At 37.8% G+C, this 27,256-nt stretch overlaps 2 protein-coding genes across 34 annotated transcripts in view; one reads left to right on the top strand and one right to left on the bottom strand.

Moving 5' to 3' along the window:
* LNX1 (ligand of numb-protein X 1) overlaps window positions 1-16,025 on the top strand; it is a 136,453-nt gene extending 120,428 nt beyond the window's left edge. For both annotated transcript variants that reach the window (XM_032632084.1, XM_032632085.1), the window contains exons 8-11: window positions 5,466-5,643; window positions 6,825-7,056; window positions 14,727-14,885; window positions 15,279-16,025. In XM_032632084.1, the coding sequence (XP_032487975.1) occupies window positions 5,466-5,643; window positions 6,825-7,056; window positions 14,727-14,885; window positions 15,279-15,414 (705 nt within the window). In that variant the 3' untranslated portion in view covers window positions 15,415-16,025. The remainder of the gene's footprint in view (window positions 1-5,465; window positions 5,644-6,824; window positions 7,057-14,726; window positions 14,886-15,278) is intronic.
* The window catches only part of FIP1L1 (factor interacting with PAPOLA and CPSF1), a 68,419-nt gene continuing 54,662 nt past the window's right edge, over window positions 13,500-27,256 (bottom strand). For 26 of the 32 annotated variants that reach the window (XM_032632102.1, XM_032632087.1, XM_032632086.1 and 23 more), the window contains 3 exons: window positions 25,446-25,659; window positions 17,977-18,114; window positions 13,500-17,207 (listed from right to left, as the gene is read on the bottom strand). In XM_032632102.1, the coding sequence (XP_032487993.1) occupies window positions 17,060-17,207; window positions 17,977-18,114; window positions 25,446-25,659 (500 nt within the window). In that variant the 3' untranslated portion in view covers window positions 13,500-17,059. Of the gene's footprint in view, window positions 17,208-17,976; window positions 18,115-25,436; window positions 25,660-27,256 lie in introns of all 32 variants that reach the window. The other 6 variants (XM_032632116.1, XM_032632120.1, XM_032632118.1 and 3 more) reach the window with 3 other exon arrangements.

Raw genomic sequence — 27,256 nt, 5'->3', positions numbered from 1 at the left:
CCTGGTTTCATTAAATCACTTGTCACTAAAATCTTATAGGTAGCCCATTCTTCTTGCAACAGAGATTAAGGAATGCCTACATTCTACATAAGGCTGTGTTTCAGTTTGGAATAACTCATGACTTTGAGTTTTTGAGCAGTGGATACAGAAACAGTACTCAAATTTTTGATTTCGGAATACCTCTGCTTTATATACTGTTAACTGCACAGCCTACAAAGCTATACCACCTCTCCTTTCTCCAGCCAGCCAGACAGCCATGCCCCATAAATCCATAAATTTCAGGTTTATTTACAATAAACAATCTAGAAAAACCAAGTACCTCCTGCTAAAAACTTTTACGGATAAGGACTCCCTGGTGTCTTTTTGCTAATAAATACCATTAGTGTTTAAATTAAACCAATGGTGTTTATTAATGGAAAACTAACTTATTAGCTCAATTAATTAAAGTTTTAATCCAATTATAGTTGAGTTAACTAGACCATATTATATTCTGGTTCATTACACCACTAAGAATGCAGTTTCCACCAGCACTGTGGGCTTTATAATCCCTTCCGCCTAAACATCATGAATCATGGAAACAGCCTGAGTAATCTGATAAAATTTTTGCTGCAACCTCCTGTCATGTGTCCAGTTCCTGGAAAACATATATAACAGACTGGCCTAGTGGGAAATTGTAATTATTTTCATTTTAATGTATAGTGCTATCTGCCTTCTGAAATGTACACACACACACACACACACACACACACACACACACACACACACTGGCATATTTAAAATTAAACTAAGACACATAGACATTTGATGATTTAGTTTTTTATGATCCTACTAAAGTTTTATTTAGGAAGCAACATGGCTTTTTGAAAGTAGGAGCTTAAATGATTCAAAGAAATACCAAAGAAGGCAAACCAAGATTTGTGAGACAGAGAAGTTTTCAGCCAGTTGAAAAGTTACAGAATGACAGGCATCAAATTTAGGAGTGTGGTTACCTCTGCGGGAGAGGAGAGGGAACGTGACCAGAGGAGAATCACAGAGGGACTTGAGCTGCACACAGAACCTGGATTTCTGATGCTGCATTGCAGAGTGCACGGGTAGGTCATTATGTTCACCTTTATACTTTTATTATACGTCTGAAATGTTTTCTTTTAAAAATCCAAAGCAAACATTCCATAACGTATTTTAAGAGCTGAATGATGAGCATACAGGTGCCCATGATACTTTTTAATCAGTTTGAACTGTGTCATAAAAAATCATGTTTTTAAACATTAGGGAATATTCTAAGGTCTCCACAGTAGGGAAGGGGGTGGGGACAGAACACGGGTGGAAAAGAAGATCTCTGTCGTATGTAGCTCTTCTTCTCCCAACCAAAGTTAGGCAACTCTGGGTGTGAAGGGTTCGGGGGTCAAGGGATGATGACTTGGGTTTTTCTGTCCCTAACATGGATCTCTCTCTGGTGGGGAACTGAGTGGCTGTCAGAGGCACAGGACGCCTTGATTTGGGGTAGCCCAGACATTCGTGCTGAGCCTGTACCTGCTCGACAAAACATCCCTGGGCTCAGTGCAGCAAGACTGCTTGGTAAGCACTGAGAAGGTGTGATGGAAAGACTCTGTCTCCAGGGACTTGTATCTGAAAGCATAGACAGCACATCTCTGCAGCCAGGAGGACATAGCTTTCAGCATTCAAATCTTATATGTCATGTATTTTATTTGACAGCGTTAAAGTTGGTTTGTTTGAGTTCTCTATTCAGTGAGACAAATTCTTTCTGGAATAATTGGGTAATTCTTTCATGTGTGTTTTTCTGACCATCACCTGAAACTTGATAGATTAATTTATATCACGTGTTTAGATGGTACCTCTAAAAAGCAGAGCGGTGTACAGGGGAGAGCAAGGATTTAGGGTCAGACACTCTAGGTTTCAGCACTCAATCTTTCTCCTGCCAGTTGTGATTCATTGATCAAATTTTTTTTAATGGTGAGCCTCGGTTTGCCTGGCCTGACACATGGAAGTAAACAACAAATAATTTTTTCTTTTCCTAAAGGAGTATCTGGCCAGTCTGTACATTATTCAGGCAATATTTATTCATGACAAAATAATTAAGGCCTCAGTAACACTCCCTATTAACTGGAGTGGCAGGAGAGAAGCCAATGGAACTTCTGGAATATTTCATAGGATATGTCATTTTGCTGCTTTCACATGAATTTAATAACACATTTTTTAACCAAAGTATTCTCAGATAAAAGCCGTATCTTCCATTTAACTGCATTTCTTTTAGCCACAGGTTTGCCGTATGTGGGCATTCTGACCCATTTTATAGATGAAGTCAGAGGAACCTGGAATGATTACAGTGTTATAAAATCTCTCGCTTATTACTATTAGAACCCCAGTAGCGCTTCCCTGGTGGCGCAGTGGTTGAGAATCTGCCTGCCTATGCAGGGGACACGGGTTCGAGCCCTGGTCTGGGAAGATCCCATGTGCCGCCGAGCAACTAGGCCCGTGCGCCACAACTACTGAGCCTGTGCGTCTGGAGCTTGTGCTCCGCAACAAGAGAGGCCGCGACACTGAGGTCCGTGCACCGCGATGAAGAGTGGCCCCAGCTCACCGCAACTAGAGAAAGCCCTCGCACAGAAACGAAGACCCAACACAGCCAAAAATTAATTAATTAATTAAAAAAAATTATATAGAACCCAAATAGCAACAAACGATGTTCAAACTTTCTACTAGAAAGGCAATTAAATTATTGGAATTTTTTTCACCTGGGTAAACGTTATAAATATATTGTATTGCTAAAACCCAGTATTGGATGAATTGTGGGAAATTAGCATTTTCACAGCGTATTGTTGAGATTATAAATGATAGAGCTGTTTCAAAGGTAATTTATCAATATCTATCAAAATGTTAAATGCTCAGGCTCTTTGATTTAGCAGTTATACTTCTAGGACATTAGCCTGAAGAAATATTTACACAAGTGCACAAGATATGTGTGTCTAAGGATATTCACAGTGACACTGTTTAATTTTGTGAAAGACTGTAAAAAACCCAAAAGGTCATTAATGGTGGATATGGCATATTCACACAATGAAATACTAGGCAGCTGTTAAAGAAGAGATAAAGTGTGTGTGTGTGTGTGTGTGTATTTACATCATAAAAGATGTCCTTATTTTCCAGAGCATTCCATATGTGTATAAGGCATCACCTTGAGAGGTCGACTAACTTCCCCTACAATACCCCAGGCCCCCTAGAAATAATGGAGTTAAGCCCTTCTTTGAGAGCACAGGGAATAAATGTCTTATGAATATCCCCAGGAACAAGCTGAAGCAGCAGGGCAGCCTGTTGGAGTCTCTGGGTTTAGAGATTTGCCCTGAGTTGGGGGCATTTCAGAACTGCCTGCATCTCCAAACTGGGATTTTTTTTTTTTTTTTTTTTAACTGTTGTGGCATCTCCCGTTGCGGAGCACAGGCTCCGGACGCGCAGGCTCAGCGGCCATGGCTCACGGGCCCAGCTGCTCTGCGTCATGTGGGATCTTCCCGGACCGGGGCACGAACCCGTGTCCCCTGCATCAGCAGGCGGACTCTCAACCACTGTGCCACCAGGGAAGCCCAAGATCTTTTGAGAGATATTTGTGGTTAAAGGAAGAGACATTCTGAATCTAATTGCTTTTTAAAAAGGAAAAGTCATGTACTAAGGACAGATCTTGAGATCCCCTCCAAGTCTACTCCTTTGCCTCAGCTGGAATGCTAGGACCACTATGTTCATACTGTTACTTGCTTGTCTTGTTTTGAAACTTTTCTCTGAAGAAAGCCCCATTTTAGTTTTACAGTCCTCATCTGATAACCAATCTCCTCAGGGCACTTCAAAGTTCTAAGGTTTATATAAACACAACCCAGACCTTACAAGTACTAATTGTAACATATACCTTGCTATAATCTTAATTTCCAATTTATTATTCTATTACTATCAAAAACAATGTGGCAATTTGCAATTCATCCATCCATTTAGTCGACAAACATGTACTTATCATCATCGATGTGTTAAACACAATGTTCAGGGCTAGGGATACAGTCACAGGGCATTACTGTATACAATAAGGCCATTAAAACAGACCTGGGTTATTTAAAACCATAGGAAATCATCAGATAATAAATGCACAAAAATCCTAGGCTTATCTTGCTCCATAATGAAGCATTAAAAATTGATTCTGTACATGCAAGCATTAGTTCTGTATGATGTCCACCATCAAATTTACAGAAGTTTGATTATAATTCATTTGATTTGTTGCATAGATAATATATTCACAGGGTTCAAAAAATGGCAAGTATATATTAAGTTTCTCACCCTTCCCTGATCTGCCCAGTTTTCCCCTCCACCCCCATGAAGCCACTTTTTCTTCCAGAATTTCTTTATGAAAATGCAAGTATCAGTACAAATTCTTATTTCCCTCCTTTTTTTTAAAAAAAATGAAAGGTAGTATACTTATATTTTGTTCTGTAGCTTGGTTATTTTTGTCAGATGTGTTTTTAAATTTTCTTTCTTTAGCTAGAACTATAAGCTATGTTTTGAACCATAAACTTCTTTGAGGTTTGATCAAGTGTTATAAGTATTTATTTGCAGAGCAAATGCCCGTCTAGTCTCCTAGGTCACTGCCCAAGCAGGAAGGAGAATAACTTTTTTGAAAAATATATATTGATACATATTCATTGATAAAGCAGTACCCTTGACCTACTCTTATTGCTTCAAGATAATGTTGAATGTGGCTTCAATGTTTTTAATCTAGTGTTGTTGAATCAAATCACAATTAATTTGCTTTTGAAAAGTTGGTCTACATTGTGTATTATATAATGTATATATTATGTTTTATGTAATCAAATTAAAGGCTATAACTGCACATTATTTAGGACTGCTAAAGTAAGAGTAAAGTTGTCAGCTGGGGGCCAACCTAGATATTGGTGAGATTTTAGAGTATAATATCTAGGAAATTCATTATTGTTCTTTGAGGATTTCTGTAATTGATTACCTGCGTAAATTAAACTGGAACTATTTAATTTAAATATGGTTACATTTGAACCTAGAAAAACTTCCTGATATTCATGCATGACGAGAGTTTTACGAAATGTTGACTCAGTGTATCAGTAGTAAATGGATCACCTGAAAAATTTTGGGTGCAGTTCACTTTGTATACTTAATATTTCTCCAGTGGTCTCCAACCTATTCCTCTTCCCATTTTTTACTTCTCCCATTTGGAATATAAATTTTCTCTGAGTCAGCCTAAGGAATTTGGGGCAATGTAACCCTGTTGAGAGTGAGGACCAAGTGAGGAGTTCTCTGCCTCTCTCTCCCTCCTTCTCTCTATGTACGACCAAGAACCACCATCATATATTTATGCAATCTTGGTAGTTTTTTGTATGTAAGAAATGCAAAGCCGCTTACGAACAAATGTGCTATATTTGTTTTTCTGTCTGTGCCCTCAGCCCCTCCACCCTGCGGTCACTTGTCATGAGAAGGTGGTAAGTGTCCAAAAAGACCCCAGTGAATCACTCGGCATGACCGTTGCAGGGGGAGCATCACATAGGGAGTGGAATTTGCCCATCTACGTCATCAGTGTTGAGCCCGGAGGAGTCATAAGCAGAGATGGAAGAATAAAAACAGGTAAAAAGTAAAGAGACTTAAGGTACTGGGGCAGTAGAGTGTTAAAAGGAATTAGCGGCTTACTGGGTTAGGTAACTGTTTCCAGAATTAACGAGAGAATGTGAGGGTGATCTGGCCAGGGCATCTGTGACCCATTGACCATGATTGGTTTGAGTATAGTTCCTGGACCGGGTTTCACCCCTCTTCGTTCATGTGGGTTGATGTGGGCCACCTTGCTTGCTGGTAAAGTGAGTATCTGCAAACAATGCCAAGAATTAATAGGGAAGGGCTACAGTTATGAGCAAGTTGCCTTGATTAAACGGCATAATTTGGCTCCATTCATTCTAAGTAATTCTTTGGTGGATTGATCCAGTGACGAAACTGTTCATGAATCGTTCCATTTATGGGTTGGATAGGAGAAATAATTTGATAGATTTTGATTCAGTGAATATTTATTAAGTGAAAATACCAAGCCAGGTACTTTCCCATTGATGAAGAGTGTTTCACTACTTTAATCTTATGTGACTTGGGCTCCTTAGAGTGAAGGAAAGAGATGTCCAATTTGTGTCTTTGATAGTATTGTCAGTTCCCATGGATGGGTAGCTGATGGTTGAGCCGATATGCCCTTTCAGGGTGTTCAGATTCAAGAAATAAAATGTGAAGTTTTTGAGGTTCAGTTGCTCAGCCTGAGGGGCCACAGGGGGATGGCATGTGTGAAGGGCTTCAGTCAGCCAACCTAACGGTGCTTCTCTGGGGTTCAGGATGAACTCAAGGCCTTTCCCACCTTTCTCCTCCTGTCCTTTTGCTACGGTTATTTTGTGCGAGAAAGTTGATATTCAAAGGAGGCAGAAAGACAGGAGGGAGATAAAAAGATAGGAAATGGAGGTACCTCCCTCCCTCCCTCTCTTCTTTCCTTCCTTCCTTCCTTTCTTCTTTCCTCCTTCCCTCCCTCTCCCCCTTTTTAAGGCAAGAGCCAAATACCAAGAGGTGTGCGTTAGAATCCCCCCCACGTGATTTACCGGCGCCTTGGCACATGTGCACTTTCGCGATTTGATGTGTGAAAACCCAGCCGCATGTTGACGTGAGGCCAAGGAAGTGCCCCTTGCCCTCTCCACGTACCCGCGTCCCAGTCAGTCCCTGCCCCTTTGCCTTTTCCAGTTTGCACTCTTACTAAGAATGGCTTCTGCTTCTCCGGTCACTAGGTGACGTTCTGTTGAATGTGAACGGGATTGAACTCACAGAGGTCAGCCGGAGCGAGGCGGTTGCTTTATTGAAAAGCACATCCTCTTCGGTGGTACTTAAAGCTTTGGAAGTCAGAGAATGTGAGCCCCAGGAAGAAGGCAGCAGCCCAGCAGCGCTGGACTTCAACCACAAAGACACGGCCCCACCTGGCAACCGGTCCCCCTCCTGGGTCATGTGGCTGGAGTTACCACGGTGAGTCCCAGCGTGACATCCTTGGGGAGGTGTGGGAGGAAACGATGATAGCTCTTAGACCACTGTTTCACTCTCTTGGGCTGATTCAGGGCACTGACATGTTAACGAGACCCAGGCTTGGTTGTGGGTCTATTTGAAAGAATTTGTGTTCCTTTTGGTAACTGAAACTGCAGCAATTCTTGGGCAGGGACGAAAGCCTGGGTGTGGAAACGCTGTTTGGCCTTCGTGGCGAGGAGGTCGTAGGGCTGCCATGTTCGATTGTGTGGGTTGTATGTGCGACAGAGAGAGGGCGCTGTTTTCACACACTCTGGAGCAGGGCAAGGTCAGCTTTTCTCAATTGGCTAGTGGCGGGCCTAGGAACTTGCATGGAGGTAAAACCAGTCTGTGGCTTCACGCCTCCAGCTCTCCGGTGGCCCCAGCTAAACCCAGAGCAACGGAGCAGCACAGTTTGCCTTTGCCCAGTTGCTGGGTCCTGTGTTGATTGAGGGCCTCAGATCACCTCTCCCTTGTTCCTACTCTTGAAAAGTCCTGGTGTAAACCTTCAGGAAGCAACTAGTTTGTCATCTCAGTGAGATGTAACTAGAGCCTTAGAGGGGAGCCAGATAAATGTTTCGGAAAGTTCAGGAAAGGATTTGAGGGCAGCCTTGCTAAATGGCTAGATACAGAAACCAAATATTCGAAGGACAAATAATTTGGGGTTTGCTCACCTGCATCAGAGCGTAAGCTCTTGGCCTTCAAAGGATTGCCTTAATAATTCCAAATGCATGACTTAAATGTTCAACATTAGAGTCACTGATGATGGTATGCTAGCAGAGGATTAAATGAATGAAAGTAGGATGTTTGGTTTTAGTACATTTTTCTCGAGGGTGGAGATAGGTTGGTCTCTCTCTCTCTGTCTCTTAACTTTAAATGAGGTTTTAAAAAACATCCCTACCTCAAATACACACTGAGATTCCCTTTTTAGCCTTCACTAGTTGATAAAATATTTTTTAAATGAGTACATCTGAAGTTAAAAACTGAGCATTGCGTTTAAAAAATTTTTTTTTTAAATTTTCTTCCTGGGTGGAAGAAGAGAATGTTACTTTAACTAAAATCGTATGGAAAAAAAAGTTTCTGAAACTTCAATCTATTAAAATGGATCATTTAAAAACATTTTTTGTGCTTGAAAGCTACTTGTCTTATAAAACAGAGTTCCTTGCCATTCATTCATGTAAAGACAGAACAAACGTGAGATGTGTTTTACTTAGCGTACAACCAAGTGAATGGCTTTCTCTCCCTCTACCTTTGCCCTTGACTTTGGGCACAGCACTTCCCTGATCTTATCAGAAGTCCAATCTGGATTTTGCTCATTTCCTTTAGAAGAATAGAAAGTGTGAAGCCAGCAAAGACAACACTGGTTTGCAGTCCCCCTGGCAATTCTTAGTTTCCTTCATCCCCTCCTCTCCTCGTAGTAATAAGCACAGTGAACGTTCAGAGGGCACCAAAGGGTAGAGAGAGAGTGAAAGTGAGTCTTCCACCCTTGGCCCCTCAGATCCGCTCAACAGAGGCCACAGTTACCAATGACTTGTGTAATTTTCCAGGGAGTGTCTATGTCAGAGGTTGGTAAACTTTTTCTGAAAAGGGCCAGAGAGTGCAGATTTGGAGGGTCATGCTGTCTCTGTTGCCACTATTCATTTCTGCTGTTGTGGTGTGAAAGCAGCCATATAGACAGTCAATACATAGATGAATGGGCATGCCTGTTTATTTATAAAATTGGGTGTTGGGCTGGGCTGTAGTTTGCTGACCCCCAGTCTAGGTATATATGTACACACACACATACAATGGTAACATACACACTATGATGTACCATAATTTTTTTTTAATCTAAGAATATACTTTGGGTATCATTTCACATCAGTACACATCAAGCTTCCTCGTTCTTTTCTATGGCCAATAGTATTCTCTTGTATAGAAGTACCATATTGATTCAGCCAGTCCTGATAGTATTGTCGAGACCTAATTTGGTAGTGGACACTTAGGTTGTTTTCATCTTTCATAAGCAATGTTGCAAAATGAATTCATAAGGAAGGTACAGTGGTGTTCATTGCACTGTTGTTGTGTCCACTACCAATAGGAACTGGTTAAAGAAATCATGCTATATCTGTACAACCCTGTGATAGGTTACCTGGTTATAAAACTATCTGATCACCTCTTTTTGGATTCCGTAGGCATTGCATCACTGACTTGCACTGAGTGGTGATGTGGAGAAGTGAGGCCTGTCTCATTTCTTTCCTTCTCTATGTGGCTTGGTCTTTCTACCTAATGTTCAAGATAAATGTTGTTATTTGGCGTCTTCTTTTCAGGGAGTCCAGATATGTATGTTACCTCTTTTTGTTTTATATCTTTCATTTTCTCTTGAATCCTTTTCAATTCTATTTACTTTCATTCTGCTTTCTTTGCTTGTTTTGATCTGTCCTTCATAACCCTTACTGTGTTTTCAGTAGTACATCTTTGCCTTTGTACTCACTTTCCTTTCTGTGTTATTTTTCCCTTCTACGTCTTTCTTCTCGGCCCATTTCTTCTCGGCCCATTTCTTCTCCTCTTGTCTTATATCTCCCCTTGAAATCTTATATCTCTGCCTTGATCTCTTTTACAGAGCCATTGTTTCAGAAGTATTTTAAATTCACAGGAATAGGGTTGGTTATAAATTTCCTTTTCTCTAGCAGCATTTCATTTCTGTGGCAGCATTTTTCTGGTGAGTGGTTTTTGTCTGTTACTGTTTTTACTGTTACTCTCCGCCTTTTCTTTTATATGTGTCTCTGGTTCATTTTTTAACCTTTGAGCTAAATTTTTCCTGGAGTGGCTGTTTGCTGGAGGTTTATAATAAAAGGAAGGAACCAGGGCCATCTTGCAGGCTGGCATTTCTGATCTTGACTGCATAGAGCCCCAAAGGTGCCAGGTTCTCCCTCACTGATGCAATACCATGGGCATAAATGTCTCTAGTCATTTGGCATTAGTGATGTCCTAAGAGTTTCAGGCCTTAGCAAAAGTTACTTGCCTGCCGGAACCACTAGAGATTTAGGCTGCAAATAGTATATATTTTTTTAATTCACAAAGAAGACATTTCCCTCCAAGTTATACATTTACCCAGTCAAACCTTTTCCCCTTTTGCTTAACAGATTTTGAGGGAAAACTATTTGCCCTAAAGTATGATCCAGCCACTTACCTAATATTCCCTACCAGTGAAGAAAAGTGATATGTCAGCAGGTCTAGAAACAATCTCTTTTCTAGGACATTGTGATCATGTCCTCAAGTGCAGTCCAACACGTAGAATGAATGTATATGAAGAGGGTACCATTAGTATGCTGAACCCCAGTGGGTGTCAGATATAATAAACAGTAGCAGAGAGTAAAAGTAGGTTATGAAGGACAATGCAAATATGTCTCACCCTTATCAGGGATGCCTTTTGTACACCCCTGGGCAGTAGCTCCAGACATGGGCTCTAAGCTATATAAATGATCAGATGCAATTCACTTGGAGGGGATTCAGAAAACACTGAAGACCTTCTGCTTTATTCACTGTTGGCTCTCAGGGCCCACACTCCACATCTGGAAGTCTTTGAAAACATGCTCTCGTCCGGACTAGTATGATAGTGATACACATTAACTCATTTCTTCTCTTGCCTAAGTATTTAACCTTTCACTTTCCTGAACTTCATAAAGCATTTTGATGAGGATTGTCTGTATCGAAGAGCAGGGAGGCAAATATCATGGGTTGTTTTTTTTTTTTTTTTTTTTAAGTCAAAAACTTTTACATTTTAACTATAGGACAGGGACACTGTCAAGTACATCCAAACCCGGAATAGAAATAACAACTGCAACAGTAGCTCATACTGATAGAACCTTTTCTGTGTGCCAGGCACTCTGCTAAGAGCTTTCCATGTTCTTTGCATTTTTCACTCATTTAAAGCTCACCTCAGTCCTATGATCTAGGTACTAATATTATCCCCACTTTAAAGATAGGAGACTGAAGCACAGAGTGGTTTAGTAACTTGCCCGAGGTAACATGCTAGTTAATATGCAGAACTGGGATTTGAACCAGGCTGCCTGGTTGGGATCTTAACCACTATGCAGTGTTTGGTGAGCATCCTTTAGGAGGATGTGAAGCCTATATTTAGCTTTTATAATTTGAGTCTTACCGTTTCTCTCTTTACCATAAACAAGTTCTGCAGGAGTGTAAATGCCTCAGGTTTCTATCATTCAGTGGATGTGTCGTGCACCCAGCAGCACAGTATGTATTTTTCTTCTTTGCTTAGCCTCTTAGGCCTTAAATTTCTTGCCATTCTCCTCCGCACCTCCCACCGTTACCATCCCTGTGTGATGTTTGCTAATAAGTCACAGTCAATCCAGAATCAAATGAGTAGCTCCTGGCAAAGTCATTTAAGGAGCGAAATTAGTCTTTTATAATTGTCCCAAACTCACCTATATTTATGGTGGGATATGAATGCACTTTTAATGTGTTTGTTGTAATAGTGGGTGGAGCCTCCACAGGAATACCTAGTGTCTCTGTAGGTCTTTAAATGGCTCTGCTTAGCAGGCATTTGTTGAATGAAATAATCAAGAGTAGGTTCTAGGAATAGCCCTCATGGCCTTCATAATACAGTAAGCAACAACATGTCATAGTAAATTATTAAAAATTATGAATTAAAGAACTTATAATTAAAATATTATGTAGGCACAGGGTGCTTTGGGAACCTAGAAAATACACTGGAGTGAATGGTGGTATGTTTCATCTAGCTGGAGGACATAACCAAACTAGGAGAGTTAAGAATATCAGTTACTTTTCACAATCATGCTATGTAACAAACTAGCCACAAAACCTCAGTAGCAGAAAGTGAAAGTCGAAGAGGGAAGACGGAAGTGAGGCTGCCCACATCTGGAGCGTGCAGGCCAAGCCTGCAGAGCCCTGGGCCCACAGTGAGCGGCCTCTCTGATGTGCAGAATGCCCATTCCGCAGGGAACATCAGACACAGATCAGCTTCAGCTGATCCAGGCCTAGGCGTGATTGATCTTGGCTGGCTCCCTCATGCATTTGCAGTCCTTTCTGGGTCGTTTAGGTGGCTCTGCTAATCTTGGTTGGCCATGCTCCTGTGTCTAGGTTTGGCTGGCTCTGGCCAACGTCCCACTGATGATCTTATGGCTGAATCCAGAATCGGAGGGGGGCACCACAAAATTATACAATAAGTGGCACGGATGATACCGGGGAAGGGTGATGACTTGGGCCATTCATGTAATTATTTTACACAGTAAGGAAGAATGAGGAGATATTAGTTGTTTTGGACATGCTGAGGTTGAGATACCAGTGGAACATCAAGTTTGATAAACATGTCTACAGCAGCAATTCCCAAAGTTTTTTTTCAAGACCCCTACACTTATTTAGATTATTGATGATCCCCAAGAGCTTTTGCTTATATAGGTTATACCTACTAATATATTACCTTATAAATTAATCTGAATAATTTTATTTATTAAATCATTTAAAATAATCCTTTATATATTAACATAAATAACACCTTTTATAAGAAGCAGTATTTTTAAAAATTACAAGAGTGGCAGTGTAATGATTTTTGCAAACCTCTTTAATGTTTGGCTTAATAGAAGATAACTGGACTCTCATATCTACTTCTGCATTCAGTGTCCTGCCAGATCACTTACCACATGTCCTCTGGAAAATGTCACCATATGCTTGTAAGAAAATGAGAATGACTCATTAATGTTATGTTGAAATTTTTGTACTGGTAACATAAAAATTTTAGATGATTATTTTTATAGCTTGTCCACATGGAATAAAATATTAAGAGTCAAGGTCCAAAGTGATAATTAATGAAAAAACCCAATGGTCAAAAGGGTGAGAAATACTTAAGTTTCGAGTATTGCTCCATGTACCCATTTATATGTTTTAAAGAACGTTAAGACATATTTAATCATAACCTTGGGTAAGAAGCGCCCACCAGCTCTCCTCCAAACACTGGGCATAGGTGGGAACATAATGCTCTAGTGTCTGGGGAACAATTACCTGCTTTGAACATGAGCAGTCAGTGAGCCACTGTGTAAATGTGGTATCAAACACACCACAGCTCCTACAGGATGAATTTACTAACATCAAGTATTACTGTGAAATACAGCAAATGAATATTTTATAATAAAAATATGGTTGTTTCATTTAATGAATTATTTTTCAGCAATAATTTCAGCAAAAGAAATTATTGTAAATGATATATATGTATGACAACAGATACAAAACAAAATTGAGTTGCATTTTAGCACTACATTTTAAAGTTACCCACCAGACAAACCCAAAGCTTGTGTTACTTCAAATGGGAGTCGAAATGCCATGAAAGAAGTCATGTTACATTGATTAGCAAGGTCAGTAACAAATGTAATGACCAGCTTCATCACCAGAACATTTCTCAAGAGACGTTTTATTGGTTTTTCAAAAAAATTAGTATTTCAAGGTACAGTTTATAAACAAAATCACCAAATCTTGACTTTTACCAACACTGAAAATGCTAATTGTCTTTCAAACCAGTGCCTGGACTTGGGGGATTTTGGAGTCAAATCCAGCTCCTGACATACCTCTGTCATAACTGTAACACAGTTTTGTACTTAGCCTGCACCTATGTTAACACTGATCCAACTGCCACTGAATAATAAAAGGAACAGCTTCCTCAATCAAATTTTCTGTTTTAGCTGAGGGTTCTACCCATTTACAAAAGACCTGTGGTCTTCCTCCCATTCCTGTTATAACTTGCTATTCAGTTTACTGCCAGGTTTTTCTCCTTCAGTATGAATCATTCTTACAATCTTTAAATGCACCTCAATCTCCATACAGTATATTACGTTGCCTGCATGCTTCTATATAACCTATTAAACATGTAAAACTATGTACAAACTGGTATCTTTCAAAAGTCAGAACTTCAGCCAATGAATTAATTAGGGTTACATTTAAATTTCTTCCACTGAGATATTAACCAAAGAATTTTTCCTTCATTAAAAATTATTTACATCCATAAGGAAATAAAAATATAACTGTAAGTATGCTTGAATGTGGTTCATCAGTAAAGATTTAGGCATAACTTTAATATAAGTTGAGAAATTAAATCTTTAAGCCAGAAATGATTCTTTCCCAGTAGACATATAAACAGAACGTAATAGATGGTGTCACTTTTAAAAGGGTGGTTAGCTTTAGAAAAGAGAAAAATTAGAAATTAGAAAAATTTTTAGAAAAATTAGAAAAAGCCAGCTAGGGCTTCCCTGGTGGCGCAGTGGTTGAGAATCTGCCTGCCGACGCAGGGGACACGGGTTCGTGCCCCGGTCCGGGAAGATCCCACATGCCGCGGAGCGGCTGGGCCCGTGAGCCATGGCCGCTGAGGCTGCGCGTCCGGAGCCTGTGCTCTGCGACGGGAGAGGCCACAAAAGTGAGAGGGCTGCATACCGGGGGAAAAAAAAAAAAAAAAAAGAGCCAGCTAAAAGCAGAAATGTAACTGGGCTATGACACAATTTTGAATGAGACCCATCCAGTGCTATTAAGCCTAAAAAAATAATGCCAATAAAGGGAACGGGAGATGAATCACAGTAATTACTATGAGTTCGAATTAACTGCGCATTTACGTTGATTTCGTTCTATTTCAGGTACCTGTACAACTGTAAAGATGTTATACTGCGAAGAAACACAGCTGGAAGTCTGGGCTTCTGCATTGTAGGAGGTTATGAAGAATACAGTGGGAACAAACCTTTTTTTATCAAATCCATTGTTGAAGGAACACCAGCATACAACGATGGAAGAATCAGGTAATAATAATGACTACTTAACAAAAAACTTATATCCAAAGATTGTGTTTTATACGTGCAAAAAGCCTGGCCCCATGTGAAATAAGGCACCTATTATATCTTTTTTTATTGGTAAGAAATTTAAAACATTTATGCAGCATTCCATTTCTAAGAAATCCAAAATGATTTGTTACTCTTGGTCCCATACAGCAACTTCCGATACTTTTAGCATTCTTTCTAAAACAAGCTGAACAACAGAATTTGAAGAATTTAAGTGAGGGAGAACCTTAATTAGAAGTACTGATAACATAATTAAAACTGACAGATGGAGCAAAAACTAGGACCACCAAAAAAAACTTGCATTAACTTCAGCTGTGGCTCAAAATGTTAATCATGTACCTTTATTTTTTTTAGATGTGGTGATATTCTTCTTGCTGTCAATGGCAGAAGTACATCAGGAATGATACATGCTTGCTTGGCAAGGATGCTAAAAGAACTTAAAGGAAAAATTACTCTCACCATTGCTTCTTGGCCCGGCACTTTTTTATAGAATCAATGATGGGTCATAGAAAAACAGGAAATCACAAATAAGCTAAGTTGAAACAATGTATTTATCTTATCGATTTTTGTATTTGAAGGCTACAATGTAAAAATATAATGTCAGGAAAAGTAGGATCTAATGAAAAGCCAATTACACCTCAGGAAATATAATTCTCAAAATAGAAACATTACTAATAGTTTTTATTCAGTGTGGAGCATTTCTCATTACTCTAGAACTTTAAGTTTATATTTTTCTATTCAATAAAAAGCTCTTAAACAGCTGACATGGTTTGTATGCCCCCACTGAATTCAAATCATACAGTTAAATTAAAATCTGGTATATGCTGAGGTCTGCAAAGGGTACATTATGGACATTTTAAAAACAATTTCCAGACAGAGGATTTTAAAAGTGCATTGCTGAAAAATGTTCATCAAATGAGAAATAAATATTTTTCAAAAATTATATAGCTGTCTCTTAGTATGTGATACTAAGTTCATTTCTATTATCACTATTTAAAAGTTCCTAGTAATTCATTCTTTCAAAACCATGTTGCTACCATCACTGGCAAATACCTTCTAAGGGCTATCCCTAAAAATGTTCACAGAATTATATAAACTTGTACTTTCTTAAATGTAATGGGAAATGACTAATCTAAAGCTTATTTATTTTTATTCACAGTATAGCTAGTAACTGTATACAAACTCTACGTGCTGCTCAACCAATGAGTCTTGGAAGAACCATCAAGAAAGGCCAAACCAGCTTGACCTAGCTCATAAAAGATGGCTTTGAGGCAATTCAAATTTTTGTCACAGTGACGAGTATTTTGTCCATGTGCCTGCCAGAAACTACGTTTAGGGCAAGTTATTTCAGAGGTCACCCAAATGCCATTAGATTTTATTACTCTGGATAGGAAAGTTCCCCTTTAGTTTCACCATGAACCCAAATTTAGAACACTGAAACCTGCTATCAAAAAGTTGTAGTATCAGGCTTCCCTGGTGGCGCAGTGGTTGAGAGTCCGCCTGCCGATGCAGGGCACACGGGTTCGTGCCCCAGTCCGGGAAGATCCCACATGCCGCGGAGCGGCTGGGCCCGTGAGCCATGGCCGCTGAGCCTGCGCGTCTGGAGCCTGTGCTCCGCAACGGGAGAGGCCACAACAGTGAGAGGCCCGCGTACCGCAAAAAAAAAAAAAAAAAAAGTTTCAGTATCAAAACTGTATGAGTTCTTTAATATGCAAAGCAACAGTGCCACAGCAGTGATAAAAGACTAGTTTTAATCTCAAGACTCAGAGGTGCCTTTTGATGCATTTTGCAGTGCAACTTCTTAAGAGACTGGTATTTGATTAACTCAAGGAAACTGGCCAAGAGGGAATCAGATATTATGTACACAGCTAAACATAGCTCTTTAAATTCCCTGCTGAGTGACTCATTCACATTACTTTCTTCGATACAGTCATTACTGTCTATTTTTTAAATATTACAAGACGAAGATTTTTAACTTAACATGAAAAATTCACTCTTTTATTTTAGAAGAAAAAAGTTAACTTTTCATACTTAAAGAACAAGATTAAAGGCAAATTTCTTAAACATTATCCAGAAAAATAAGATTTATAGTATCTATTTCTGGCACTACTGTACACAAAAGGCCATAACCATGCCTATTCTGCAGGTGGAGCTTCGGTGCTCTCCTGTTCAGGGGCAGGCTCGCTGCCAGCTTCTTTTCCTTCTTTGCTTCTTTTGGATTTTTTGTGCTTGTGTCTCCTATGACTGTCTCCTTCTTCACTTTCATGGCGACGTCTACTATTACTAAAGAAAAAAGAGAAAAAAGAAAGGTGTATTAAAAATGTTTAAGTAGTGACGGATCAACCTACTTTAGGTAAATTCTCGGTATAACAGTGGGTTTTAAATAATCTAATACTTACTTTTTCTCAAACACATTTTGGGGAGTAATCATTTTTTATGTGACCTTTATGCTGATATTATATTTACATTTAATGCTCACCTTCATTAATATTTTCCTAGAACCCTAAGGACCATATACATTAGATTATGAGACCGACACACTGCCCACTATGCCAAGAGGGCCACTAGGGCCCATATACTTCATTCTAAAAGACTAATTACAAATTAGAAACTGAAGCACTAGATCAGAACAGGAAATACTTCCTAGAGCTGATTTTAGGCAAACAATAGGCATTAAAATTTAATGCTGGTTTTTTTTTTTGGTGGGGGGGACTACAAGGCCCTGAATTTTCTTTGATTAAACTGAACATCAGTTTGTTTAATAACAATTACTACTAAAAACTGATTCATATGAGAAATCCCCCCCCCCCATCCAAGATAATGTAGTAAGTCTAATTCTCATATTTTTTATTCCATGCTGATTTTGGCTTATGGGCATTATAATCTGGTTAGATTTCAATATCTTTGTTGAAACCTATAAGGAACCAACTATAGTCTTCCAATTAGGAACACATATAATGCTCTAGTGGTTACTTAGAAATGTTTGCTTTTACTTCCTGAAATCAAATCAATTTCTCTTGGCTTCAAAATGATCCACTATTAAAGAGCAAACCTTCGAGAGGACTTGTGTCTGGTTTCTTCTTTCTCTCTGTGTCGTCTTTCTCTGTGTCGTTCTTCTTTCTCCCGACTTGCTCTGTGGCGCTCATAGCCTCTTTCTGCATACTCCCTGTATCTGTATCGTTCTTCATCACTGAAATCAGAATAGAAACAAGTTTTCTTGACAACTGGATTGTTGATCCTGAATGACTTCAAGCTACAAAAGACGTGACCTGAGTCCAAACCAGAAGTCCTAATGTTAGCATCTTACACAGAATAGGTGCAAAGTATATATTTGAGAGGAAAACAATGCTGCTCCCAAATTAGTACTAGATCTAATACAAGAATACAAAATATATAATGATTACACATTATGTTAAAGGGCCAAGTTCTGTGCTTTCACAGTTGTTATAGGGTAGAAATTTTATATAAATGCTGTTTTTCTTCAAAATCTGGGAGCTGTAACTGATTTAAATTTTAATCAGCGGCTTCATTTTACTTTTTAGACTTAAAAGCATGTTTGTATATCTCAGATTTCCAACCAAAATTCTTAATGATAGTTATAAAATCTTAGGCACACAGTTAAGATTCTAAAAATATATTAAAAATATTTGGCTTATGACGACATAGTCCAAGTAGATAAAGGTTCTTAAGTTTTTGAATCACATAAAGTATATATTCATCTAATGAAGTGGTATAAACATTAAGAACAGAGTGACATCAAAGCAACTTCCATTTTCCAGTGCAAATTAGAAAGCAGGCAATTGTAAACTGCCATATATTGGCATTCTTAGTAGATGTGCAAATTTATGAATACAGGCATACCTCAATGATATGAACCGTAGGTTCAGTTTCAGACCAATAAAATAAATATCACAATAAAGCAGGTCCACGAAATTTGGATTTCGCAATGCATATAAAAGTTGTTTACACTATACTGTAGTCCGTTAAGTGTACAATAGCATTATGTCTAAAAAATCAATGTACATGCCTTAATTAAGAATACTTTATTGCTAAAACATGCTAACCATCACCTGAGTCTTCAGCAAGTCAACGTTTTGCTGGTCTGAAATATTGTGAGAATCACCAAAATGTGACAAAGAAACACGAAGTGAGCAAATCCTGTTCGAAAAGTGGCGCTGATAATAAAGTATTATACTGAAAAAAAACTGCAAAAACTGAAAGAGACTGAAAAAAAAAAGCAGACTGAAAAAAAAAGCAATTTCCACAATATCCACACAAAATGCAGGCAGAAAATTGCCTATGGACACACCTGAATTCTGACATCCCAATAACTTAACGCTGTCTGTGTGGTGAGGGAGGCGGGTTGGGGGGTGGAGTGAGGAGGAGGAAGCTGGAGGGAGGGGACCATGGGAACAACTTCAAATCCATATTAAGCTCTGCCTCCATTTTCTGATTTTGGAGAGAACGGACTAGTGAAACTGGGACTGATGGTAGTCATCTTTACCTCCTTAGACCTGTCTCTCCATGTCCTTTCGTGAAAATGGAGACATACTTCTGTTTTTCTCGTAATCCTTCAAGTCTATTTTTTCTTTTTGTTCAGCATAGAAGTCAACATTTTCTACATCCTAATGTCAGTAAACTCTCTTAGAATGAATAAAATATCTTTTAGAACACTGTGTACTAAAGAGCTTTGGTTTCTAGAAATATATGTTTTATACAAATTATTAAATTAGAATTTGTACATAGCCTCAAGATGTTAAGGAATCGGAGAGAGAATAACAGGAGACAGACTCAGGTGAAAGTATAAGCCATATAAAAACAAAGCCTAACTGTGGTCTCTTAGCAAAAGTGATAATTCAGGAGTGCGACACCTAAAGCCAAGTCATATTGCTGACCAAGTTATTATTGCCTGTGATACATTTTTAATGTTATTTTAAAGAGTATTCATATATGCATATATATATGGATGATACACACACACACATACACACACACACGGACACATATATACATACACAAACACGATTTTTTTTCTAATCATAAATGTGTACTTGGTACTGGGAAGGTGGAAGCGTGTCATCAGAAAGGCAATGCACCATGACAGGCAGTGTGGAGTAGCAGGAAGAGTGCGTGCAGAGCAGGCCCAGGAACACGTCCTGACTGTTATTTCCTAAGTGTATGACCCAGGGTAAGTTACTTAACCTCTGTGAACACTCAGTTTTCTCATCTGTAAAACTGGCAACAGTCTTCTTCAGGATTGTTGTAGAACTGGCAATAACATTTATAAAGTGTTTGCAACAAGAGCAGGCCCTCAAATGGCCACTAACAGGCAGGCTCACCATCTTCATTAAATTTAATGTTAAAATTTTCAGAAGCAGAACGCTTTCTGTAAAGGTGACTGTTTCTAATAAAGTTTCTAAAGGAGAATAAACTCATGACAAACGAATATTAGCATTAATATTATCCTCTTTAAAAATGAGGTTCTTTGTAATGATTCCAACTGGATTTACCTAAAAATAACTAAGGTCAATTATCTCATAATTCATCCTTTGTAACCCTGTTTTTTCCCTCTCACCCTCACACCAATTCTTGTTAGCTCTGAGGCCTTTAAGACTCTGAAGGCAGCCATCTGATGGGACCCTTCCTACAGATGGTGGAAGATTTGGTCTCGTACACAAAATATAAAGACCGCTTCTCTGATAAGCAGCTGCAGCACAAAGGTTTCTCTGAGCCTGGAAATCATTAGAGCTCATTTCAAACACCCTAGAATGACCAGCCTTCTCTCTGGCCCACAATTAAGCGGCCTAAAAAACAGATGTTGAAACTGGTCTGTAATTTTCAAAACAATGACTCTGTAATTTGTAACAACACATACTACATGCCATATTGCTGAAATCTCAGTCTTGAGAAAAAAAAAAAGGCCTTTACTTATACTTCATTTGGATTTTCCAGAGAACACTTTATTCCTGGGATAATTCAGAACAACACAAAATTCTTCCACCTTTTTTTCCCTCTCTGGCCTTGAACTTTTAGTCAGATTTAAGTAAACATTACTCCTGATGCCCTACAGCTAGCAACATGAAAATCAAATATGGTTTAACGATTAACACTTTTAGCTTCAATAAAAATTAAGTAGCATTTGTGCATGAGCGTGTTTGAAACGGACAAAGAATTTTATAAACACTATTATTTATGCAAAGGAAAGTTACGAGCTCTAGCAAAGCAATTCATTTCAGACTTCTTTCCTATGAAGTTCTGCATTAAGCTCCTTACCTTGTGAACATGTACATTCTAGAGATAACAATACTATCTCAAATATATTAATTTTAACTACATTAGAAACAACTCAACTTCCCAGAAAGTAATGCCCTTGAACTTAACAGAATTCATGCACTTATGTGACTGAAGTTATTAACAGCACATGTCCCACCATACAAACTCGAAACATACACTTCAACACACACACATACACACAAACATGCATGTATGTACCATACCTTTACTTATTTAGTCAATAAAATGTTACCAGGTGCCTACAGTGTGTAAGTCATATTATTAGGAGCTACAGGAAGGAAAAAGATTAATAAATCCTATGGAGTTTCTTCTTGCACTTTTTTTTACATAAAGTTTTAAACTTCTAACCAGTCCTAGATATCGTGACAATATTATATGGCTAAATCTATAACGACAGTGTATGAGTAATTCTGTATCCTCAGCACACAACTCTGTGCCTGGTACATAACAGGGACTCAAAATCGTCAGTTACGTGAGAGAGTGGCACGGACACATACACACTACCAAATGTAAAATAGCTACCTAGTGGGAAGCAGCCACATAGCACAGGGAGATCAGCTCAGTGCTTTGTGTCCACCTAGAGTGGTGGGATAGGGAGGGTGGGAGGGAGACGCAAGAGGGAGGAGATATGGGGATATATGTATATGTATAGCTGATTCACTTTGTTATACAGCAGAAACTAACACACCATTGTAAAGCAACTGTACTCCAATAAAGATGTTAAAAAAAAATGTCAGTTACATGAATGAAAGAATGAATCTGGTTCCCCACCACCCCCCAAGTACAGAAAGAGTAATAAAAACAAATGAAAAATAATAGAATTTTTAAACTACCTAATTTCAAGACTAGAAAGGATTTTAAGTAATATCTCAACCATATTTCCAGTAGACAGTATGGCTCTAGTGTTGCTTTAAATTTCTCTATGCTTCCATTTCCTCATCTGACAAATCAAAATTTAGACTGGATAACCCCTAAGGACCTTTCTGGATTAAGAAGTATATGATTACATGATCACATCTAACAAAACAAATGCTGTCTGAATCAAGCATATGCTCACATCTTGAACTGATATATTACTTCATCTCATCCAGCAAAATCAGAAAACTGTGTACCTTACATTTATCTTATCCATAAAAATAGCTGATAACAAAAAAAAGTTATCTTTAACTTATTTCATTCTACATTGTGAAGGTACCTAAATGGATATGTTAATTAGAAAGATGCCCAAATTAACGCTTTGATATAAAGGTTGATTTTTATCCATTTCAAAACCTATCTGGCTAACACAGTTTCACCGACAGTTTTCAAGACTGTTTTTTCTCTATTGTATTCACCCTCCTCCCTGATACATGTTAAGTCATTTTATTCACTGACACATTCATTATGTTCCAGGCATTACTGTACAAAGTGCTGAGGATACAGAGATGAAAAATGATAGTCAACACCCTGAAAGAGAAAGATATGCTTTAAAGAAAATACACAATATGCTTAGGGAGCATGTGAAGGAATAATTAATTCTTTCTTTCAGGTTCAGAGCTGCTCACAGAAGACAAATATGAGCTGAACCTTGAAGAATCAGTAAAAGTTTGTGAGGCAGAGAGGACAGGAATAACATGAAGAAGGGAAGTGCTAAACTATGAGGCTTTCCAGAAGAGCAAGTAGTTCAGTGTAGCTAGAGCATGCAGTATATTGCCTTGGGAGAGAACCAGGGTTAAAATATAGAAAGGTGCACTGAATTTGTGACTTACGGATCATAAAAAGAATTCTGACTTTATTCTTTATGCTAGCAATAAATGATTTCTTTCCAATGGCACAGAAAGTTTTAGGGAATCAACTTCTAGGTCCCCAACTTCCATATTTATTCTTTCCTGAACATGAACTGCCTAATGATACACCTGCAGGTAACACATAGGCCACTTCTCTGGCTAACCTCTCCTCCATCACGTTCCTGGCCTTTTACAAAAGAAAGGCATTCTTTTCACCAATTTTACTATAGTACATTATTGGCTCAGGGTATAAAAACCTTCATGGCATCAAGAAGATCTAATTTAAAATATTAGTGTCAGTAAGACCTATTTTATTCAAAGAACCATAAAGCTTCTATAGGGCTTTAGGCCTTTCTCTCTTATACATCTGTCCGCTACAAAGTATGAAGTAAGAAATGGAATATTTTGGCCTGTGTCCTGGGATGTTCTAACGTCAGATATCGTGTAGAGTAGTGTGGAGTCATAAGAATTTTCCCTGAACTAGTAAAAAAAACAAAACCAAAAATTCCTTCTGAAGGAAAGCAAAACAAAGTGCTGGGGAGGCAGCACCTTATTTTGAATTCTGTGACTATTTTATCTTAGACTTAGATAGGAAATATGGATTAACTCATTTAACTGAACAGAAAAATGAAGTCAGACTTTTCTCCCATAGAAATTGGGTGTGATGTGGCTGGCTGGCTTGACAACAGAAGCTGTCTTTTACCAATTAAGTTATTTGGTAGCTATTTCCCATAAATGGAATGGGGGAAATTTGCAGCTCCAGGTTTGCATGAAAATAAATATCAAATACACATAAAGGTGTTTCATTTTTACAGACATTTTGGAAAAGATATATTTCCATTTTCCTAACCCTTTCTAAGCATATTAAGTTGAACAGGGTACCTCTAAAATAAAGAGTATTAAGTATAATTGGTAGTCTTCTGATAAGTCTTGGTAAAGCCCTTTTGGTGTTCTTCCAAGAAACTGAGAAAACTAAAGACTTTGGAAACAGGGTCTTTGCAGATGTAATCATCAAGGCAAGATGAGGTCAGACTGGATCTGGCTGCACCCTAATCCAAAGACTGTTATCCTTATAAAAATAGGGAAATTTGTACACAGACACAGAGAGGAGAATGCTGTGTGAAGACAGACACAGACTGGAGTGAAGCATCATCTACAAACCAAGGGATACCAAGGATTGCTAACAACCACCAGAAGTTACAAGAGAGGCGGGGAACAAATTCTCTCAAAGCCTACAAAAAGGAACTAAACCTGCTGCCACCTTGGTATCAGACCTCTAGCCTCCAGACCTGTGAGAGTAAATTTCTGTTGTTCTAGGCTAACCAGTTTATGGTACTTTTATTGTAGCAGTCGTAGAAAACAATTTCACCAAGTAACAATCAGGTGGTTTCCAATTATCTGCTTTTAAGAAAACTGAGCCATGAGCTAATAGATTCTTAAAAATAACTTGATGACAGGTTAGTTGTGTAATTTTGACATATCGCTAAATCTTAAAGTGCTCAAATAACTTAGTGACAGAACCGCAACAAAATTCCATCAATTCTTATTTACATATTTTATGTGAACAAGGTTTCTCAATGCTTACATCTATATATTAAAAAAAAAAGAAAGAAAGAAAGAAAGAAATATAATTAATGGCAAAGCCTTTTTTCCCCTAACAGTAGTAACATTCATTCATGGATACAAATATTATTTAGGGATGGGAAGAAGCTCTTCCATCACATTAAAGAATGTAGTTATGTTAAATTATTTTTCAGAATTTGTATTATATTTATATATAAAAATAAATAACTAAAATCAAAAAAATTTTAAATACTTAATCTTATGGTCATTAATTTTTTAATACATTTTAACTTACATAGGTATGTTGCAGGGAAGATTGATAGGATGGATCAATTAAAAAAACTTTTTCAAGAAAAAAAATATTTTCCATTAGAATAAAATTATTTGGGGGACGTGGCTCAGAAGTAAGAATTCAAGCACAAAAAGAAAGGCAGAATTTCCAAGGGTTACAGAGCTTGTTTATATATTTTTTTAAAATGGATAATGATGTTCAGCAAATCACTATAGTATTCTTAATCCAATGGATATATTTAATAGAGTAATGATAACTTTATTTTAAAATTGTGAGAGTTGTAACAGACTGGAAAGTATATCTATATAGCCAACTATTTATACTTAAGGTGAAAAATTTTTGATGCCAAGATAAAAATATGTGAGGGGGTATGACGTTTTCAAAATTGTTTTAAGGAAGAAATGAACAAACAAATTTGAAGACTGCTGCTTTAGGTGGTGGGAAGTCCTTATGAATAAACAGCCTTGATGCTTTTAAAATGGCTATCCTAACTACTCTTCAAGCAATCCTTTCCCAATTGTAGTGGATCTTCCATCCTGGCACTGAATATAAATTCTAAAGTGCATATAAAATACAGGTGTACGAATTACTGCACGCTGAACATACCTGTTGAAAACACTCGGCGTGGGACTATGATCACGCTCCCTCTCTCTCTCTCTGGTGCGTTCTCTTTCTCTGTCTCGATCACGATCTCGTTCTCGGTCTCTGTCTCTGTCTCTGTCTCGGTCTTTCTCTCTTCTTGAGTAATAGTCCCATTGCTTGCTGGTGTCCACAAGACTAGGCCATGAAGGAGCAGAACCAGGAAGGTGGGGAAAGGCAACTACAGAGAAAAAATAATAATAATTAAAAACAAAAGTTATGGTACCTAAAAAACAAAGAAGACCAAAAAAAGTAAACATCCCACAAAAATGCTTCACTAGATTAAAAAAAATTTATTTTATATATAGAATAGAGAAATAACATATGGTGAATACCCACAGTCTGGGTAAATACCCAGAAACAAACCTTAAAGATCTAACATATAAAGACTCTTCATTTTGCAAGGTGAACAGCAAATGAGAATTAGATACACCACAAACTTCCCAATACATCAAAAATATAAACCAGAATACATAAGGACATCTTCAAAGTGCTGAAAGAAAGTAACAATCAACCTAGAAATATGTACTCAAAATTATATTTCAAGAATAAGATTAAAACAAAGGCATTCATAAACAAAAATAAGCGAAAGTTATAAACAACAGAGTTCACCAAAAAAAACTTCTACCAGATATATGCATATTACATTTCAAGAGTAACCACTAAAAAACAGAAATAAGTATATTATTTCAAAACAATGTAGGGAAAAATAGAACCTGAAAAATTCAGTCAATTCAAAACAGAACTAGAAAGAATGGGGGTACGGGAGACAAGTGTGAATAGCTCAAAAATCACAATACAAAAGACACTGAATTAATTAATCTGTTAAGTGACAGAGATTATTGATTTGTACTTTAAAAAATTCTACCTAAATGCTGAAGATAAGAGACATAAAAAACACACAAAATGGTTGAAAGTAAAAGAATGGGAGGAAAAAAAGGAAAATACTAATAAAATAAAATAAAATACTAATAAAATAGTAATAAAATAAAACACTAATATCCCCCAATTTCCATATGAGTAGTTGTATTAAAGCAGACTCATACAAAAAGGATTACTCGGGGAAGAAAGGATGACTACTTGAAGGTGGAGGATGCAAAACTGACCAAGAAGACAGAACAAATTAAACTTCCAAATATCTAACACCTTACTTTTTACAGAGTAAAAACTAACAGAATACAGGCAGAAATAGAAAAATCCACCATGATCATGGGAGATTAAAATACCCTTTCAATTACTGACACTTCAAGCAAACAAAAAAATCACTATAGATATATGAGGACCGAGCAAAATACCGCTAACAAAGTTGATTTAATGGACATAACATAGAATACTGCCCAGGGCAGGTAAAGAATACTCCTTCTTCTCACCCATATGAAACATTTATAAAAATATACTATGTACTTTCAGACACCATGTTCTCCGACCACCATACAATTTAAATTAGAAGTAAAAATTTTAAATTATGGGAAAATAATCTCCATATATATCAAATTTAAAACACACTTCTGATAACTCAGGGGTCAGAAAAGACATAAATTTAAAATAATTTAAAAACCGAACATAAACAAAAACACAATATATCAAAAGTCTAGAAATGAAAACTGTTCTAGAGGGAAATTAATCTTAAAAAACACTACATTAGAAAAGATGGAAAGTGAATGAATTAAGCTTTCAACTTATGAACCTAGGAAAAAACAGAATAATCTAACAGAAGGGAGATAATAAAGATAAAAGGAGAAATCAAGTAACTAGAAAACTACCATACAATAAACAAA

Source organism: Phocoena sinus, chromosome 5 (genome assembly GCF_008692025.1).
Source record: "Phocoena sinus isolate mPhoSin1 chromosome 5, mPhoSin1.pri, whole genome shotgun sequence".
NCBI lineage: Eukaryota > Metazoa > Chordata > Mammalia > Artiodactyla > Phocoenidae > Phocoena > Phocoena sinus.
This window is presented reverse-complemented; position numbering and strand designations above follow the sequence as displayed.